A 22365-nucleotide genomic window follows, 5' to 3' on the forward strand; every position below is an offset into this window, starting at 1 on the left:
TTGAAATTGAGGGAAGGGAATATTTTCAAAGAAAACCCCGATTTTATCTAAGTACATTTCTTTGAATGCCCACCGACTCCCCCCTTCCCATCAATGAGACCGTCATTTCGAAAATTTCGCAGCAACCAAATGGATCCTTGTTAAAGTATTTTCCTGGGTCCCAAAAACATTCATGATATGATTTTCTATCTCATCCCAGAGAAGTAGTAGGGCGTGGGAAAAGAACAATTTACTTGGTGAATATTACATCTTTATTGTAATTTTCCGGCCAATTTGTTCTGACTTGGAATCGAGAAGAAGAGAAGAATGGAGATGTTTGAAGAGAATATTTCGAGTTGTGAAATTGAAAACTATGATCTTTGAAATGAGCTTAAACGTGACCTTCAAGGCGTGATATGGCTTCATAGGTCGCCATTTTGCTGCAAACATGCTGGAAAAAATATTCAGTATTCACAGGATTTTATTTGAAGTATTTTGCACTTTGTAAATTTTGATGGATTTTTTGAATTCAGGGCTCTATTTTTAGCCCCTAAAAACTATTTCCTCACGTACCTATTAAATTTTAATTTTTCATATGCACACAAACGAGGAGTGGGCAGTTGGGCACGATTAGAATTTTGTATTTTTATTCGCGATTCGTGATTCAAATAATTTTTAAAGCGATTCTTGGATTCAATGAACGCCAAAATGAAGTAGGTAATGATTCGTGATTCGAAAATTTCAACGATTCGTATATTAGTAATTCGAATCATTTTTTCTCCTTTCAATTCAATTTTCAAACTTTTTCCAGCCGACCTTTGGAAACAATGACAGAAAAAAGCAACAAGAAGACAAAAGCAGTGATTTTTGAAAAAAATTGCGATTCGTGATTCGTATCATTTTACAAATGATTCTCCAGATTAGCGATTCGAATCGTCAAAATTAAAGATGGTTCATGATTCAAATCAATTTTTATGCAATTCTGACCAATCCTGATACAATTATCAAGAAAATTTATCCTTGTGCTCAATCGACGTTTTCTTTGTATTTTTTTAGCAACGGTTTTTTTATTGATTTTTTCATTTTTTTCTATTTTCTTCAAAAATTTAATAATTTTGACTTGAAAACTGTCCGTTCCATTTCTAAAAAATTGAAAAATATTGAAAAAATGCTCTGCTTTTTTATTTTGAAGTGCGATTATATGTATGTACCTACGTAGTGTAAATAATTCTTCGAGTTCTTTGGTTTACATTTTTTCAATGACATTAAATTTTGCAAATCTCCTTATCGAGGAATGTTCTCTTGACTCTTAGAATGAGTGACTCTGAATTGATAACAGAAATGTCTTCTGTCAAGGGTTTTTTAAATCTCACTTCAGTAAAAAAAAATAATAATAAGAAATACTCGAGAAATTGATTGTGGTGCATAAAAAACTATACGCAACGAGATGGCTGAAAACTTGCAATTTGGGACGGAGGGAAAAAAACATTGAAGAAATTCAGGCATTGCTCTCTAAAAATGTCGAAATGCTACTTACCATAGGTAGGCATTTTCATTCAAAATTGAATATATTAGTTCTGTTTTGCGTATGTAATAGGTAACTGATCAATGCTATTATCTAACAATATTTTTTCAATTTTTTTGATCATCATTTCCCTATAAAATTTGGTGCTAGATTTTTTCAAGTTGTATGTATTTGGAGTTTGATTTTCAACATGTTTAAGCTATGAAGTTGAAAATCGGCCAATTTTACAAATTTTAAAATTAATTTTTGAAGCATGGTACCAAAATACTCGTAAGTACTTATTGATCAACGTTTCAAACTAGAAATTTTGATAACACGCAAGGCAGATCTTATAATTTTGAAAATTATTAACATCTTTATTATTCCGACTAGTATCCTACTCTTCATTCCCCTCCCCTTCTAGAACAGATCGTTAGAACGATAAACATAAAATACTCAAGGATATTACAGCGGTTGAAACTTGAAATAAGTGAAGGTATTTTTCAAAATGAAAAAAAGTGAAATTTCATCCCTGCAGAGTGCAGGTGAGTAATTTTCATTTCATCGAAGAAAGTTTTATCCGGAAGTGAGAAAAACACAAACAAATTATAAAACCGAATTTAGAATAAAATATTTAATTTTTAAAATGGCTTATTTACAACAATCGTAAATTCATATACATCCATGACTAGAATTACAAAAAAATAGTTTTTAAAAAGAGAAAAAAGAAATGAAAATTTAACAACAAAATAAGTACATTATGATACAAGATACATTTCAACACTATATACGAACGAGAACTCTATCAAAATCATCGAGAATCTGCACAGAGTGAGAGAAAAAAAATGAAATAAAATAAAGAAGAAAATGAGGAAGAAAGAAAAAAACACGAAAAAAATAACAAAAAAACAATAATAAAGAGGAAAAAAGTTACACGTAAAAATAACATACAAATTACACTTGACCTTATTGAAAGTTTTGCTTTTTTTCGAACTGCTTCTCGGGTATAAGTAAACTAAAACACGATATTTTTTCTAGGTATTTATTAATAATTACTGGAAAGGAATAGGAAACATGCGGGAGAGGGTTAAGGGGGTCAGAATTCATTTTGTTGTGTAAGAATAATTTTTGGCATTTGTTTGGATTTAAATATCAGTTATAAATTTTTCGTATACCTACTTGTGAGCATAAATTTATGTATAGATAGGTAGGTATTTAGTGTGTTTCGCAGTCGTCTTATTGGTATTGCTTTCGTTATCACAAAAAAGCTTGAGAAAAGGTTGCCGAGGATAGCTTACGTTTGAGATAAGGGAGATTGCTGCTCGTGTCATGTTTGCTTATCCGAGTCTTCACCTTTTTCTAATAACGTTACGGTATCTTGTTTCCATTTATTTACATGGTGCGAATTTTTACTAGCTGAGGAAGCTTGCTGTTGAGCTTTTGCCTCTTCTTCTTGTTGCATTCGTTTATGTTTGGTTCTTCTGTTTTGAAACCATACTTTAACCTGAAGAAAGAAACAGAAAAAAAACATCTCTGTGAATAAAACTGCCTCAGTTATCTAAATCTAAGTGTGTCGTCGTTTATTCCATAATGAGGGTATATTGGAAAGTCTTTGGGCTCTAATCGATTGGAGCGTAAAATAGAAGGAAAATTTCGATACAAAAGTCAACCTCGAGAAAAAAAAAGCAAAAGCTAATTAACAAGTTACTGTACATCGAAACGTTTATTCTCAACGGTATATGTGTATATGGAAGTTTTATACGCTCTATAAAGTGTGTGTATCGTATCGTAATAGGGGACGATGGACGAAAAATAACAGCTGAAATACCCTCTTTTGATACGGCAGCGGTAGCAGTTTGGTAAGTAGCGTTTAATAATGGCGAGCAAAAGTGGAATGAATTGCCTCAATTGTATTGTAAAGTTGTATCGTGTTTGTACTACGGTGTATGGTGTTGCTGTGTGTAGTCCACCGGGGAGTTATAACCAATCACGAGTTATTCTTAAATAAATAGACCTTCGAATTGAGAATATTACTGCAAAAGGGGAGGACTTCAATTATAAAAATATACACCAATTTTGCCCAGATAGGGTAGTAGCTCCGCCACCTCCCCATGTTCGCTGCTGCCACCTCGAAGCTCACCCTATTTATGTATACAGTGTACTGTTATAGGCCGAAAAAACGTGACCGATTTAAACCGCACTTCTATTTATAATAATAAGCGTACGTTAAAAGAGATTTAATCCCTGGACGTAATTTTTGCCCCCCTCCCCTCACTCTCTCACTGTGCGACCAGCCACCCTTCGAAGTCTTTTGATTGCGCCGCGATATGAATGATGGAGATGGTGATTTCGATGAGAGCTACGTCATAGTACATATATGCCTAACGACGTGTCATTATGATAGAATTTGAATTATATTTACGATTTGAATGATCTGATCTCCTTTTTTTTTTGTCCTCGTCTTTTTTTGCTCCAGTTGTTATTAGATTGGTTTATGGGAACGTGAACAATGAAACGTAATTATCGAAATGGCGCGTGAGTTTTGTACCAGTCGAGTGAGTTTCAGTTTTTTAGGGTGTCAAATGGGCTTTAATTGTGTAAAAAATGAGCATTTTTCAATCAAAGGCTACGGCAATGATCTTAGAATTCAGAATATTGGATTTTGTGATTCTCTAACCTCACCATTTTAGGTATTTTTGAACATAAAAATTCTCATTTTTAGGTATCGAAAGATCCTGCCAGCAAAATATGACTCATACTATACGCCTACTGCCATAAAAAATACTCATTTTCTAACAATGAATACCTAAAGACAAAAGCTCAATGAAAATGTAGCAGGTAGACTCATTCAGACACCTCACATGCATACACGTGTGTGTATCTGTTGTGTTCTGTAGTCTTACATTTTTTGTTATCTCGGGCTATCTACGAGTACCTAAAAATTATTATGAATGGAAACCCAAAAGCCATATTATGAGACTCATCTTCGCGTATCCATAAGAGATATCTACCAGTACCACATCCACATCGCCATACGTAAACCTGTCAATATGATTATATATCTGTGAGCTTCCATTATATACCAAGGTAATAAAATAACGACTCCGAACAAGGCGCGGTGATTGGATATTGGACCAGGAAAGGCTGCCTGCTGAGATGGAAATCGCCACTGCTGGACGTTTTATCGATTTTTTAAAATATTAATGTAGCATAAATGTCGCTGCATCTGACTGCATTATATGTGTACGAGTACTATGATCGGATTATTCGCGAGTTCGCGATTATGACGTTAAAATTTTTACGACGATGGAGCACTGACTGTGACTATAGTAGGTACATACTTTAGAGTTTGGAGTTGGGAAGATGGAGAAAAATCTAATCGTTAGCTAACTTAACATTTTTATACCATTGTATGCAGAGTGGTGTCTGGTTTGGTGAGGTGGATGTCAAGCTGAGAGATTAGGGTTTAATTTAATGGGGTGTCTTTGGACGAATAATTTTACGTGAAAGTGCTCGAGTTGCTTTTTATTGGATTTTTGAATGATTTCGAAACAGTTTTAATATTTTAGGATCAATTTTGAATTGCTTTTTGGAAGATTCTTGATAATTTTTTTTTGGTTGTATTTCATTTTTTTTAAGATTTAGAGTGACTTTTGGGTTTTCAGACGATTTTTGACCAATTTTGGGATTTTGAATTCAATTGAGAATAATTTTCAAATGATCTTTTAAAATTATTTTGCGACTTTAGGTCAAGTTCCACGAAAAATTTCACCACTTCGAAGAGATTTTCTTGCTTTTTTTGATTGATAATGCAATTCTGAATTTTTAATCAATTTTATGATAGAATTTCATCTGCAATTTAGACACGATTTTCAGTGATTGGATACTCATACATAGAATGAATACCTAATGAGTATCGAGCTATTTTTTTGAGATAAATTTAGTTTTTTTTATATGATTAGACTGCAGTGAATTCGTAAAATAATTTTGAGTTGAATTCGCGAGATTTTGGATGAATTTCTTAAAAATTGTACCTAAGCAATCTTTTTTGTTTTGATCAAATTTTTAGACAACTTTGAGAGAGTATTATCATTCATTAAGGTATTTGTATTTTCAATGTATTGATTCAATCTTCATTTTTTGGCTCAATATCAATTTTATTTTTTGTTTTTATTCAATTTTCATGGTTCTGGTCTCAGATTATTTTCCAACTTTTGGTGTAGATACTTGGTTAAATAAATTTTCATTTTCAAGTTCAATTTTTTTTTTAGATTTTTGGTGTAGATAGCCCTAATTTAATTTCTGTTTTGATTTTTTGGTTCAATTCAATTTTAATTTATTTGCTGTAAATTGACCCCCCTTTTTTTTTTTGGTGATCGCATTTTCAGACAATTTTTACTTACTTTTGATTGATTTAAGTACAAAAATTCAGCATTTTTGTGAAATTTTATCAGTTTGTTTTCAAATTCAAGTTTTAAGAAGTTTGGCTGATTTTTTTTTATCGATCTCAAAACAATTTCACTATTTTTGATTGATTTACAAAAATTGAGCATTTTTGTGAAATTTATCAGTTTGTTAATTGAAATATAAGTGCTCGTAAAATTTGAACATTTTGAATAATTTTTGTCCACTTGAATCTAATTTTGATTATTTTTTGAAAATTTTGTTTCAACTTTCTGTAACTTTTAAATATTTTGATAATTATTTTCAAGATCTGCACTTTGCTGATATTCTGAGAATTTTTGTAAAATTAATGAATCTTCGCATCGTTTTATAAATTTTTGAGGAGATTTTGACAAACTTTTGTGTGAATTTTGGTAATTTATAAACTAAGTAAACAACTAAGCCCAACTTTATTCTTTTTTTTCTCCCCCTTCCCCTCCATTTTTAACAAGATTTCTATCATTTTTTATTATTTTCTGATGATTTTAGAAAATTTACTCAATTTATTTTGTGATTTGTCATCCAAAATTTTCCAATGTTGCATACTTATGAATTCTGGGTGATTGAAAATTTGTAAACATTTATTTAAATGTTTCAATAATTTCAGGGTTACTTCGAAATTTTTATTTTGAATTTATAACATTTCACAATGTTTTAGGCACTTTTAGCAGATCAGTTTCAACAATTTGTTTGCAAATACGAGTTTTTATAAATTCTTTTACAACTTTTCTTGATTTTTAAAAAAATTGATGTTCCTTTACCTAGGTAATTTTTGATATTTTAAAAAGTGAAAATTTCAAACAATTTTTTTTCATTTTCAGTAAATGAAATAATGTCATTTTTAATTTTCGCCAACTTTCCGGCAATATTGGTCAAAATTTTGTGCAATGGAAGTTCTATAGATTGTTTTCTAATTTTGATTCTAATTTTAACCAACTTTGCCATACTCAATTGTGTTCTTGGCAATTTTGAAGATGTTTTCTAATTTTGAAGAAAGTTTCAGACTATTTTTGAGTAATTTTTTAGTTAGTTTTTTAGATCATTTTTTTGAGAGTTTTTGAAATTATGTACTATTCTTTTTTGAATAGTCAACTTTCAGATAATTTTTGGGTAATTCTTATTCAATTTTCTAATCACGTTTTTTTTTCAGTTTCAATCATTTAGACAACTTTTTTAATTTCCAATCCAAGTTTTCAATCATTTACAAAATTGTGACACTCTTGGCTCTATTTAATGGATTTTTTTGCCAGTTTAAGCAATTTTTATAAATGTTAGTTTATTAGATAGTTGTTTTCAGTTGTTTTTTTTTTGTAATTTTATTAATTTTTTACCATTTTATTGCTATTTTTGTTAATTTTTAGCAATTTTTAGCAATGTTTTTAAATTTTTTATTCAAGTTTTATGATATTTTGAAGAATTTTGGTAATTTTTCATCATTTTTTGGTCACTTGCTAAAAGTTTTACATTTGCATAAAATTATAATTATGCTATATTGACAATATTTTTCTCAATGTTTTTCAACTGTTTGCAATTTGAGGAAAATGATCAGTTGATCACTTTCTGGTGATTAGGTATACCTAGGCTGTTTAAATCGACTGTTTTTTTATACGAGTAACTTGTTATTTCAATTTCTCTAAAAGCTGATTTGAATGAAAACGTCTTCAGTTGATTCCGAATGATTTTCCAATTTTTTCCCAATTCAAAATAAATCTCATGTACCTAATAGCATTGATTTCTTGTAAATTTTGAAAGAATTTCCTATTTTGGATGGAGTTTTGGTTTATTTTTGGATAGTCTAGCTTCTCCCACAATTTTTTAAAGTCATTTCTAATTGACTTGTACATACTAGATATGCAATGTTTGGATGGCTCTACAATCCTAAATAAACTTTGAATCAATCTTTTTTTTTTTCTTTTTTAAATTTTGAATCGATTCTGGAACGATTTTTTTTAATGTTTCACTATTTTGGTTGGATTTTTAAACAGTTTTATCATGCCAGGTTGGTGAATCTGCACTTCTAAACTTCCATTTTTTGTCAAGACTTTGGTTTGAAATTTTTCCAAAAATAATTTGATCCTTTGATTCGACCAATAAGCAGCAGCATGGGCGTTGAATCTACACCCAGTGGGCCAGTTGTATGCATCTTTGTTTGTAGATCTCAAGGCTGGATATTCTACCTCCAATCGCCCCTGATACCAATAACTTGAAAAAAAAAATGTTGAAATTACCTGAGTTTCTGTTAAACTTAATGACTGAGCCAGCTGTTTTCTTTCAGCTCCAACTACGTAGTGATTTTTTTCAAAAGCATGTTCTAATTTCAATAATTGACTAGGACTGAAAGCAGTTCGTATCCTTTTCGGTTTTCTGAACGGTTGTAATAAAAAACCAGGAATATCTGGACCTGCGAACATAATCGAAAAAAGAAAAACTCTCTATTAATTATTGTCTTTATCTCATCGTCATAATGTACTATAAAAGATAATGCTCTGTAAGATGATTTCTGTTTTTTCGTGTGTTTTTTTTCACTTCAGTGTAATGATTGGATAAATTTATTAACTTATTTGATTAATCGACTGTGCTACTACATTTATATTATCGCGTATTATGTACATAAATTTAGGCAACAGGCGCCAATTTTATAATTTGTATGTCTCTGTCGTTGCGGACGATTTATCTAGGATATTGACCAGGGTGAAAGAGGGAGGGGTGAGGGGAGAGGGGATTTTACGTATTACATATTTATATTATACGCTGTTATATGTTTATTTTAAATTATATCTAATTGAAAACTAGACATCGCACGTTACGCTGAGCTGCTTCGCGGTTATGTAATTATCATAAAGAGTTTAATTCTACATGTTTAACACGATGTTATTTCTAAATACTCTGTAATTAGAGAGAGCAGGCGAACATTTGCTGACCAAAAAAAAAAAAAAAAAATACATTTCAATGTGAAATTTTAATAAATAGGTGTATACACCTGCGTACATTTAACTTCATATGAAGAAGTAGATACGTTTCGAGTTTCTGTGTATATTTTTTTCGCCCCTTCTCTGCCCCTGTCGGTCTTTAACTCACTCACGCACAGCTCAGCACACAGATACATTGTCAGCACTGATTAAGATAAACCCGAATCAGAAGTGTTTGTAACAATGACTACTTCGTTGTTACGTTACAGTGGTTATTATATGTAATTTTTTTTCCTCCTCTTGTACCGGTTCTCTTTTGGAGAGAATTATAATGTATGATAATAAATTCTAGGCTGTTTTCCTTCTTCCCTCCTCGGCAGCTTGGAAACTTTGTATGTCGCGATGACACTCTTGAAAACTGATAAGGCTAATTTTGTTCGTCGTATTCGTTTAGCATAAAATCAAACTACATGTTTTTTTTTCTTTCTCTCTTATTTGGTAGGTATAACTATACCTAAACCTATGGTTTGAGAAATAGAATAGCTCGGAATTATTTATTATGTTAAATTATGGAGATTTAAAAACATATTGTAATATGTATCTCATCGTATCTATTTCATTAGTGGCTATAATATGTTCCTAAACATTAGCACAAGGTTTCCATTGTTTACCCATAGGATATATTGACCAGCACAATGTGACGGTTCATTTTTACCTATTGGTCTAGATATCTATATAAATAATAATAATTGTGTAAATTTTTGAATTGTAATCTGAGGTCACGGATTTGCGAATATTATTGCGTATATATCGGTCGCGTATATAACAATCGAGGTGTTGGATTTTTTGAAATAATGTATTCGATTGTACATTGTAGAGAGTAGAGAGTTGTGTTTCATTTTTTTTTTTTTTTTGGCCTTGGTATAGATGAGTTGTTCTCAGCCGGGGTTCTCTTCTTGTGTTCATTGAAAGGGTTAATAAACGTCAGACACGTGTTTATTATACGTGATTCTTTTAAAGATATTTTCAATTTTCATTCATGGAATGATCGAATGATGTATGAATGATTGAAGGTTGTTGGAGTGTTTTTAGATTTTAATATCCTTGTGTGTATTTATAATAAATGAATTGTTTTTTTTGTGAGGGGTGATGGTATATGCGGAGGTTTTTTTTTTCTTTTTTATTTATTTCTTATTTGGTTTCTATTATTTTCATTGAATGCGTCTATTTGGATATCTGTGCTGATCCTATGCCTGTATGGTGCTGTACATGGCGCATTTATTTCATTTCATTTCTATTTCATGTTATTTAATTTCATTATTCATTCTTTTATGTATTGATTATTTCCTACACTGTTAGTACATAAGTCGACTTTGTAAATGCAGCAACGCTGTCTATTGCAAAAAATAAAGTTGATTTGATTTGATTTGATTTGATATGAGGTTGAGTTTAAGCATTTATTTCTGGCAGGGAACCTTTTGAACTGGCACTCTCGAATTTGAACGTAATCAAGCTAGTTTGAAAGAGATGTCCTAAAATTCCAGTAAACAAAATTTTAAGTTCTCGAGTCCATTTTTGGATATAGTTTTGGGCCATTTTGGAGCCTTCAGTAATTTTTCAACTGTCTCCAGAAACTTCAAATCACTCTGCAAAGGCAAAAAATGATCTTCAGCACTTATAACTTTAGTCGATGCTTGATGGGCAGCCTATCAACCGTTTTAGGTGATTACTGCGAAATTCCAGGAATGCTTGTTCAAAAGTAAATTTTTGACCAATTTGTAAATTTAAAAAAAAAATTGAATTGAATTTTCAAGAAGTCATATAACTAGCTGTTTTTTTAAACAACATGTCATCTGATGTGTCTTCATGATCACTCGTACGGAAAACGATCTCAATTTTACTTTTTTGGAGCCTCCAGCGAGTTTTCAAATTTCTCCAGGAATTCAAATCACTCCGAAAGAGCCAAAAATGCACTTTTAAATTGGCTCATACGGTCTTTAAAAAAAATTTTAAAATTTAATTTCACTTTGCCTAAATTTAATACGAGTGTGAATTTGTTGATTTGCAGGGTTATGTTTCAACATTTCACGATACCATCTGTTCAAATGTCATTGAATTTAATGAAATATGAAGTTCTGCAAATTAAATTACTTATTTAGGTATGAAAAAGTTCAACTGGTCTTATCAACAAATTGATTACCACATAACATTGTATCGTAATATTTGACGCAATCGACGAGATTTCAGACTATCAGAAGCTATCAAAAAAAACTATTAGACATTGTAGATTTATTATACTTCGCGATTTTTTTCATCCGAAGTTCTGAGAGAATCATTGAAGAGTATTATCGAGCGATGATTTCGTGATTCAATAAATTGTTTAGGAGATTAAAATTTAGTTCTGAAATTTGGGGGTTTTGGCGTTTGTCATCTTGTAACGTGCAAGCTTTCAAGCTTTTTTTCTGATTTTTTTTTTTTATTATTCTAACATAAAAATTTTTCTTTTTCAAGTACCTAGTTTCTATTTAAAATATACTTTGAAAAATGAAAGGAAATTCAAAATTTTTTGTTTCAGGAATGTTTTTTTCTCATTTTCCATCTTTGAGGATTAATTTGATCAGCTTTCGCTGGGGGGGGGGGGGTGAAGAAGAAGAGAATGTTCGAATTATAAGATTTCATCTTTGATGGATTTTGACCAGAATTCTAAAAGTTGTTCACGATAACTTGAGATGTACAATCCCATAGTGTGGACTAATTTTTCAAATTTTGATCTCGATTCGACCCTAACTTTTTTATGCTTCATAGAAATTTGAAATTTTATAAATTTCAATCCTGTAAAAGTGTGAAGAATTCTATTTTTCATATTATGTATTTAAATTAGTGGTAAGTATTATAAATTGAATGAGCTGTGCAAGCGTTGTCATTTTCTAGCAGTTTTTAAAATTAGAATAAAGTGGAAAGAACTGTACAAGTTCTGCTTATCCTGCTTCTTTGCCAAAATTTCAAAAAAAGTTCTCATTTTTTTCACTTGAATTTCAAAAAATCCATTTTTTTGGCAAAACTGTTATTAAAATTGCGCAGAAGTTTGTTTTTGAGGGGGGGGGGGTAATTGCGAAACAGCCCTGAGTTTTACAATAATTTCCAATGTTCTAGTTTTGCTGAAATTGTCAAAAAAGTCCAATAATGGTTTTGTTGTCAAAATTTCAAAAAAATCCTATTTTTTTAAAAAAATGCTAAATTTTGTTGAAATTGTGAAGAAGTTTTTGTTTTTTCTCAAGTATTGCAAAACAGTCTCGTTTTTTTTCTTTTAAATTGGTATGTAGGGTCCATAAAGTATTTTTTGGGGTTCAAAAATTTCGAAAATCTTTTCAAAAATGGTCGAAAAATGCGATTGGGCAGCTCCAAATTTTGGAATTGTTTGAAACTCAAATTTTGATTAGAAAATACCTACGATTCTCAAAATTGTTTGAATTTTTCGACCTTTTTTTGAAAAGTTTTCGAAATTTTTGAACCCCAAAAAAATAAATATTTGTACTTTATGGACCCTGCAGTTTTTTTCATTTTTACCAAACTTTAAAAGTTTCCTTTTACTAGCTTTTTTCAGAATTTTAATTTCTTTTCTGATATTTTATTAGTTTTTTTTTTTTTTGAAAATAAAAAAATTCTGATCAGAAACAGTTTTTTTTTTGAATGAGTTTTGATTCAACCTCTCTTCTGAAAAATTAAAATATTTGGGATTATCTCCTGTCCCGATGGAAGTCCTGTCTCTGTTCTGTCTTTGATAGAGAAGCTGGAAATACGGATGCTTGTCAGAAAAAAGTTTATGAAATTCAAGTTTTTTTTTGTTTTTTTTTTTTAGGGTTGCTTTAGATTCATTTTTTTGGATCTTGAATGTTAAATGGTAAATCTATCGAAAAATTGCATCTTCCTTCTGCTCGTACGAATTTAGAAAGGGTACTTGGGCAAATATTTTGACAGAGGAGGAAAAAGGGGGGATGGAGGATAGATTTCTTACGCAATGAAGTTGACTTTTTAAATAATAGCTACCTATTTTTAGAGTTTGTTAGCGTAATTTTTTTCCAAGAAAATCATGCTTTTTAATGGGAAGAAAAAAGAGGTGTAAAAACGCAAATTTTCAAAATTCACGAAAAATTCAATTTCTGAATCGTGATGGGCGCACAAATTTCCCGCATTTTCATTTTTCAGTAAAAATATTTCCAACTTTTTTTGTTTTTTTTTTCAAATTTTAATTCAATTTTGTTTATTGAAAATTAAATTTGTACAAACGACTCTAGGAGTTGTACAAAAAAATGATTTTGGGTGGAGAGAGGAGGAAGAGGGGATGCACTTTCAGCTTTGAAAAGCTGTCTGGAGATGGTGCTCTAGTAAATGTTTTGCTTTTTGGATTTGAAAGACACATTGAAAGTGAATACTTATCACGAAAACAGCTGTTGATGGATTGAAAATTAGACTTGAATAATTTTGAACTGATTAACGCGTCTAAAAGAATGATAACATCGAAAATTTGAAGAAAAAAAGCATAAATCGCCGAAAATGGTTAATTTTGAACTTTAAAACATTCGATAAAAATAAAAAAAAAAATCAATTTGGAGAACTTAAATTTTTATTATGAAAGTTTCAAACCATTTTCTATCCAAAAATCGCAGTCTCGTTCAAATCAGTTCCAGACACGTTAAGCTGTTCCCTTGTTAAATGGGTAGTAAGTGCACCTTAGACTGGATCCCTATGATGCAATAAATCTTCAAATTCCATCCACCAGATCATTCATCACACAGCACGAAAGGGTCAATTCAATTATCTCAATAATATATTAAGTAATCCATTCGAGTCAATTTGCAAAAAACCCATTGCAGACACGTCATCTATGACCTAACTGCGAATAGTCCAACATACTGCACATGTTTATTCGCCATTATGCTTATACAGGGCTCATAGATATACCATCGCATCGGTCATTCGCTAGGTAGCGTACAAATTAACACTCGAGAGCTTATTAATTCAGCTCGTTTGCCAAATGTAATGTACATCTACATAGGTACAATATAAGGTACCTCTTTAGTATACGTATACGTATATACGAGTAAGTAAATGGAGGAGCAGTCGAAGAAAACAGTACGAACTCGTATGCTTATGCTTATAGGTGTATAGGTACGTGTACCGATAAAGCCCAGCTTTGTTGTTGAGGTTAATTGATTTCAACGGTTTTTTAATAAGCTTATTATACTATCTTATTGTAAACTGTTGGTCGAAGGCGTGTTTTTACACCGTTTATAGTGTAGATAGATCTCTACAACACAATAAATGTTTATGTTGTGCGAGTAGGTCTAGGTACCTTTATACACAGATACATTGAAAGGCGTGGCATGTGGACGTTTTCATTTTAATCGCATCGTCTGACTTGAGTCTACCTCTCGTATATCGTCGTGGAAATTAAATTTCAAGTGTAATATTAATACATATAAGTTATGTAGGTATTAATATATGAGTCCATTTATGTACTCGAATTTGACATAGATGAAAACAAAAGGATTATTCGGGTATTTGAAGTGATACAGTTCTATAATCGTGAGTCAGAAGACCATAATCAAATCTATAAAGTTACGAGATACAGAAGGAATGATGATTGTAGCAGGTATACTACAATATATCTGGGTATAAATTAAGTAGGTACATCGGGAACACATTTAATAAGTATATAAGGGAAAGAAAAAAACAGAAAAGTAAGTGGCCAATGAGTGGGTGGGGCAGGAGGGTTTCAAATTTTTATATATATTGTATAACCAGTTAAACGTTTCGTTTGACATGTTAGATTACGCTGAAGGCAAACACACACACACACTCAGTCGAAGGTAGAATTACATATTTATTCTTGGAAGAAGTACGAGATAAAATAGGAAAGAAAAAAAACTTACACAGCTCAGCATTGAAAAGAAGCACAATCGAGGAGGAGTACGTACCTCTACCTGGCACAGATAGGAAGGGTAAAGAGAGGAGAAAAAAATCCGTTCTTACAAATTTTGTATTAGTGTAGCGAAGTGGGCGTTGCGAGGCGCATAAATAAAACGCTCATTAATTTAGGAAGTTCTTATTTGAAAACGTTAATTACTGTTTTGACGTGTACAAACGAATAAATGATGCTTAATAATAGCGTTCGGTAACAACTGGGCGGCCAACGTTGCCCAGCTCGAGTATAGGACTATGATAACAAATGGATCTAAATAGCCCTTATATGGCGTAATATTCATCCATCCGATGGAATGTGCAACGAAGCGTTTTCCTCCAGATTAAAATCATTAGCTAAGTACAGGCTTCGAATCTTCGAGATGTGTATAGTTTAAGGTATCCCTTTCGAGCCTGAGCCAGAGCCAGAGCTCGGTATGTAGATGGGAAACTCGAGCATTGACAAAAATTCCTCTTCGAGTTGGAGTAATTGACTCATTTAGAGGTGCTGGTTTTGTGAAGGGAGGAGAGGAGATTTACTTAAGCCTGCGTGTATTTTGAATTGGTTTGGAATGAGTTTATGTACGTGGCTAATGTTTTATTCAATCTGAGCTAAATTACTCGCAGACCTTTAGTAGGTAATCAAAACTAGCTGAAATGATTATACCTCAATTAAGCCATCTATATACGCGTATCTTTCATACTACACACATTGTAACAATTGTAACATGCGTAGGAAAAAAATAAGGAAAAATACGTACGAATAGGTACACTTTCTATACAAATATGGTAGGTTAGGTTAGGCCTCGATTAACGCTGCGTACTCGTACTCGTACTTGTTTTTCTCTATCCGCAATAATGACTTAATTTCGTAAATTAATTTCATACTCAAGATAATCCGTTTAAGTCGCCCACCTTTTCGAGCCTCGAGCTAGGGAGTCCCCCATTTTAGCCTCATTAAATAATGATGCGTCGTTAATAATAATAATATATATTTTTTTAACCGAGAGTGTAGGTATATTGTTATAAGTATCTGTAATATATTTATATACGCATACAAATTACAAAGTCAACACCCGTTATTGTATTTTGTTTCTCGACTTCTCGTGTACCAAGTACCTGATACACGAAAAAAAAATATGTGTATAGGAATTTTTAAAACTTACAAATACACAAAGCCGCGTAATAATAATTACAACCGCTCTCATTAATCCATTTTGGACTATTTGCCATAGGCTGGTGTATGATGGATGTGTACGAGGTGTACGTTTCAAGGTTGTTAATAAGCGTTTGTATGTGGCGAAAATTATAGTATACATTGTAATATGTTCACTTCGTACCTATGGGGAGATTTCCTGGGTGCTGTATTAGCCTATAAGCGAAGAATGATTTGCGTAAGATTTCCTCTGTTTAAATTTTTAGATAGGTATTATTTTTTTTCAACTCGAAGATACGAGTAGAGAGAACCGGAGCTGTCAAGTTATAGGGCTAGACGTAACACGAGTCACTACCCACGTGTGATGCTGTGAACAGCAGCTTATACTTATACCTACTATAGAGATGGATAGAGATGGAAGAGGTGATAATACGATTGTCTGTGGATTTGTGTTCGGTATATGGGTGTTTGAAATTGGAGTATATACTTTTGGATACCTAATGGAGATCTGTGGCAGTTTCGTTGAGATGGAGAGAGAAAAGGGCGAATGGATTATTGGGAATTTGTAGAGTTATCGTGTTTTTTCTTCCTCTGTGAAGCTCTGTGTACACAAATATCAAATAACTATAAACGAAAAATTTCTGTTTGAGTCCAGCCAAACATGAAGAAATGCTGAAGTTGGGGAGAAGAGGATGGAAAACTTTCAAATTGTGGGGGTGTTTCGAGATGTTAAATGAAAAAAGTAATATTATTTTATAGTTTGGAAAGTCAGTAGGGTATATCATTGATGATCTTTTGTGAAACCAGAGAATTTTTCTACTTCAAGATGTGACGATCGTGACGTATTTTCTTGATTGTTCTCCTTTCTCCCCCCCCCCCGTCTACTACAAAATAAATCATAGGTCTGCGATGACATTCTTCGTCAAAAATCGTCCGGTTTTACAATGTTTCATAACTCGAATCCAGAAACAATTTTTTTTTACATGAGACTGAAAATTGAATTTATCGTCTCCTAACATGATTCACAGAGAGTGTGCATTTTATTGCATTGAAAAACTTGGAATATATTCAGGTACCAATTCAAGTATTATACGTCCATGGTACTCAAAATATCCTACATGATGTTATAGAAATAAGGCATTTATTGAATGAAATACATTGTGTGAAATATGAAAAATCAATTCGGGTACCTCCTCCTGAAATTAAGACCCATCTGAAGAAATACCTTTTCTAAATCAGTGGTTGAGACAGTTTCATGAAGTCTGAAATTCAAAATTGACTTCGACAAGCTTTTTAACCAATTATTTATTTCTTCCATGATCCCTGAAGTAAGTTTTCTTTCGAAAGTTTGTCAAATCTTTTTGATGAATCATCATGAAATAATTCAAGAAAAGACCTTTACTGAGTATACCTAGTGAGTTGCACAAAATTCTGTTTTTAGAGCATGCAAAAATTACATTTTCGATTTTTTTAATAAATTCAAAAACATCAAATTGGGGCCAAAATTTAAAAAAAAATCAAACTTTCGTTAAACAGGCCCAGGAAGCTAAAATTTGGTGTACATTCTGTTTTTGGCACCCTCTCTCTCAAATCGATAGGAAACAGTTAAAGTGGCCCAGGTAGCTAAAATTTGGTGTACATTCTGTTTTTGACACCTTCTCTCCCAAATCGATAGGAAACAGTTTTGAGCAGTTCTGGATCCCTCGGCAGATTTTTCAAAATTTAAATTTCGTTCACATTAAACAGTTTTTTTTTTTTTAAATGAAATTAGGTTGTATGAATTTTAGTTTTCCAACTTTATTGCGAAAAATTCTGTGGAAATTTCATTTTTAAAAAATCTGCTGCGGGATCCAGAACTGCCCAAAACGGTTCAAAATTGTTTCCAAGCGATTCGTTGCGAGGAGAGGAGTGTCTGAAATGAGACGTTCCAAATTTTAGCTTTCTACGCCAGTTTTAATTTGGTAAAATTTTATTGTCTTCAAAATTTTTGGCTTACATTGTATTTTCGAAATAGGCATTAGGCACCAAAAATTGATAAATTCTCTTCAACGCCTGAAAATTTGGCTGGTGATGTATTTTTTATATGTTTATTTTGCATTTTGAGACGAGGAAATTGATCTTATCTGAGGAGGAACTAAAATATTTAACTGTTTTATAAAAATTAATACCTTCAAAAAGAAAACTGAAAAATCAAAATATCTGTGATTTAGGGAAAATTCTTCTCGCGATCGATCTTCTCCGCCTAAAATTCTTTCCATTCTTCCTTTGAACATTTTTTCCTGTGAATATCTTTCCTCGCAATATTCTTACCAAAAAAAAACCTAATAATAAATGATTGGGGGGGGGGGGGGGGGGAAGGAGGATAAACGAATTGAAAATTTTCAAACTGTCGCCAAAAAAGTTATTAACTGATTAATATGGGTATTGGGTATCGAATTTCATGTTTTCAAGAGCATTGATTCCAATCTTGGAAACTGGTTGGCCCAAAAATGAATCCTAAACTTCCTAGAGCAACTAGATTTTGACACACATGCTGCATTTCTTGGAATTTTGGAATTCAACCCCCCCCCCTCCCCAAACCATTCTACCATTTCCCTTCAAAGGCTCAGTTTTGGTTTTGAAGGCAAGCATTTATCATTGAATGTCCATTATTGCTCAGTTGCTCACATTGCATTTTTCAAAATTCAAAGTTCCAATTCCAGTTTTCTCTGATCTGGAGGTTCATGCTCTGATTTTGTAATCAAAATCCTTAAAAATATTGTAAAATGTTGAAAAATTTCCCAAAAAAAGTTACAAAAATTTGATAAAAATAATTTTGAAATTATGGAGATGAATTGAAACTTTTTGAAAGTTGGCTAAAATGCTTCAAATGTTGCTGAAAATCAAAAAAATAATTTTTAAAAAAAATCATTAAAAATGTTGATAAGTGTCGTAAAATGGAGTAAAATTTTGATTTTTGTCAATTTAGGTGTTTTCGTGGAACTGTTTCAGTGTTTCAAAATGTTTTCAGCTATTTTTTTTTTTTTTTTTGAGTATTTAATAACACTTGTGGATGGTTTCCAGCCTATTCGATGCTGTTTCTTTATTTTTGAAAAATAAATTCATCTGTACTTAAATGATTTTCTTATTGAAAGTTTTCTATTTTGATTTTCATCAATACATATTAATTTTATTTGTTTGTTTAAAGGCCTGTGTTTCCCTCCAATTCATGCAGAAGAATCCTTGAATTTATGCTGCAGATAATTCGGTGAGTTGTAACATTATATTCTAACAAAATAAAATTGAACGATAGTTGTCTATTTTGGGCAATTTTATTCCTTCGCTTTTTGAATCGACTTAGCAAGCAGTTGATATGTAATTTTAATGTTGTGTATTTTCAGTTTCTTTATTTTCTTTTCTTTTCTTAAATGATTTTAAATTATTGGTAAAATTTGACCCCATTCATTCTGCAATTCAAAGCTCTGAATTAAAATGATACTCATGATGACGAATTTTCCAAAAGGAAGCTATTTTATCTGGTTTCAAGTCCCATGTCTTCATTTTCTGTCTCCACGAAGCATGCAATGTCACTCTGCAGCTTTAGTTTTAATACACATCATTGATCAGCCTACGCATTTTGCAAATGATAATGTCTTCTTTTGAGAATTGTTTCACGTCTCATATTAGGTTATCTTATTGCCGCCATCTTGAGTATGGTACGTTTCTGGTCGGCTTTCGGGTGCATTATTTCACTATATTACTGTATGATTGTCAGATTGCTGCCTGCTCTACTTGGGACTGCTGGGGAGGAAAATTCAAATAAGATTTCTATAATTTAGTCTATCTGCTTTGATGATGATTTTAATAAATTTTTAGCTTCCAAATTCGATCAATTTTGCTAAAGAACATATCATGGTTCAGGATTCTCTCGTTTGAATGATCCTATTGGTTTTCTTTTTAGCGAATGCATCAAATCACAATTATTTTCCTGGGTCTTGTATCACTGATTCAATTTTGGAGCAAAATTATCTGCTCGATGGAGGAAAATCCTTGCTAATTACTTATAAAATTCAAATTAATTGAAGAAGATGAATATATTTCCTGTACATATGGTAGGCTTGGTCATTGCCTATAATGATGATGATAATGACCACCACGCACGATATACCTATACCTATTTTAACCTTGTGGTAAAAAATTCTCAAATAGGAGAAGTCTTCTGGCTCATTACTTCTGATGGAATCCCTCCTCGATTGAATTTTCGATTAATTCTGACATCTGTATTAAAAACCTATCGAGTATTATGAAAAATTACTCGTACTTGTAAAATAAACGCGTATTTAAGTATACAAGTGTAATATAAAACGAACGAGAGAAGTATGTAGGAATGAGAGAAGAAGAAGAAGAAAAAAACATGGCTTATAAATCAAACCGATACGTTGTATTTCGATTAGCGCGAGAGATGGTAGGTATTTAAAACGGTGGGAATAAGAGAAGAGGTAACAGGAGGGAAACAAATTAAAAAATCAACGCGATTAATAAAATTATAGGTAGGTACGAGAGTTTAGTTTATTTACCTAAAGGATTACGCGATGGAAATTAATAATATATAACTTTGTAATGAACGTAGTACAAGCAGCAATCGATATAAAAATCGACGTAGTATAAGACAAAAGGACGATCGATTCGATCGATCGATGATGTAAATTAATAAGTTATTAATATAAACGACTATAACGAGTAATATGGTGAGTCGAGAGTAGATCGATGGTAAATCAGTTTGAATGGTTTTTATAGCCTCCGAAGTGTAACTTCCTCTTGGTATAGCAACCTACAACGATCCAGAGATTCAGATATTATCGAGATGATTAAGCCGCGCTTTCACCTCTCTGCATCTCGACTCGAGGATCCGTTTATGATTAAAATTCCATAATCGGACCTCCTCTCTTGTCTGGAGATGGCAATCGTTCACAAAACATGGGCGATTGGGTGCGCAGGCGAGGTAGTTTTCATCTCCTTGGACAAGTTATCGACTTGCGAGTAGTGGAGTCCTGCATGATGAGAATCAGTGAATCTGTTGCGATGATGGTCGAATCGATCTTATGTCAGATGGACCATGGTATATGTTTATTTTTCCAGTAAATCGTGAAGAAAGATCCATATAAGATAGTTTAATGACGTCTAATTTGTACCCGAAGTAAACCGCCCATTTGCCTAAAGATAGCCCGAAAAATGTAGTCGGGATCTCGTTTTCTTTTCACCCTGCCATCTCTTCTTCTTGTTCTGATAGAGCTACATCATTAGTATAGGAGTGAGTGAGCGAGCGAGTGAGAGAACACGAGGGCGAACAAGTAAGCCATTTTCTATTTGCTCTTTATACGTCGAGATAATTACTTCATTTGATGAAGCTGGCGCGGTATCATATTATCGGCTTAATTTCCTAACTAGTGCAAACAACATAATTAAAGTGGTCGGAAATTAGACGACGGGGTCGTAGATGAGGGTAATGTGTAAATATACTCTAACTGAGAAGCACTGATTGCGCGACGCGGCGCAGTTTAATAAATGATAATGAGATAATCTAGTTGGTGTTTTTTTTTTCATCTCTGGTGCTCTGATGCCCTCTTCGTCTTCATATTTGAAGTGAGTGAGAGAGAGAAGGTGAGAGGAGGAGAGTATCAAAGAGATGAATTTCGGTTTTCGGTGTAATATTAGTACTTGTTAGTATAGTATTGAGAGATAGAGAAGTTGGTATAAGAAAAATCGTTGCTATGAAATGTGTGGTGCTGTGCTCTCTGTCTTGTTGCTCTTTCGTTGGTCAGTACTACCTAATCAGCGATATGATAAATAGATTCTAGTTAAAATCGCATTATTGCTCCTTAATGATGTATATAGTGGTTTGCTGCGCGCTATCCGATGCCATAGGATGAGATATATGCGCGAGCTTCGTGTCGAATTTGTTAAAAGACGTTAGTGATACGAAACCAGTTTCACGATTTGATGGGTAATCCTAGGATCTGGCTGGATGCTGCAATATACGAGTACAAATAGATATAGCTGCGTATGTGCTGAGATGTGCGGTGAAAATATAGATTTTTTTCAGTTTTTATTTTTTTAATAATGTTGAACTGGTACCGTTAAAAGTGACCCAAAGGTGTATTCGTCAAATAAATTTTTGCCCATAAAGTTTATGAAGGTTGAGGTTGATGAAAGTTTTTCCAAAGTAGATTGCATTGCGAAGGTCGTGCATGAAATATTGATTTTGGATGTTCCGAGTGTTATAGATGGGATGTCAGAATGTCAGTCTGACTGCTGGAGACCCAGATTCATAACGAAAGTTCTTGACCGATGTCTAAGTTGGAGCCATGCTTCATTTTGGTCTTAAAAATTTGAACACTTTTCTTTTTACCAGCAATTTTTTAAATTACAACGAC

The 22365-nt window shown here is 32.5% G+C and overlaps 1 protein-coding gene across 1 annotated transcript in view; it reads right to left on the reverse strand.

Moving 5' to 3' along the window:
- Positions 1–2108: 2108 nt before the first annotated feature.
- LOC135847028 (homeobox protein EMX2-like) overlaps positions 2109–22365 on the reverse strand; it is a 32123-nt gene continuing 11866 nt past the window's right edge. Inside the window, exons 2-3 of the mRNA XM_065366407.1 lie at positions 8155–8327; positions 2109–2987 (exon numbers count right to left, since the gene is read on the reverse strand). Of these exons, the coding sequence (XP_065222479.1) occupies positions 2811–2987; positions 8155–8327 (350 nt within the window). The 3' untranslated portion in view covers positions 2109–2810. The remainder of the gene's footprint in view (positions 2988–8154; positions 8328–22365) is intronic.

This window comes from Planococcus citri, chromosome 5 (genome assembly GCF_950023065.1).
Source record: "Planococcus citri chromosome 5, ihPlaCitr1.1, whole genome shotgun sequence".
NCBI classification, from domain to species: Eukaryota; Metazoa; Arthropoda; class Insecta; order Hemiptera; family Pseudococcidae; genus Planococcus; species Planococcus citri.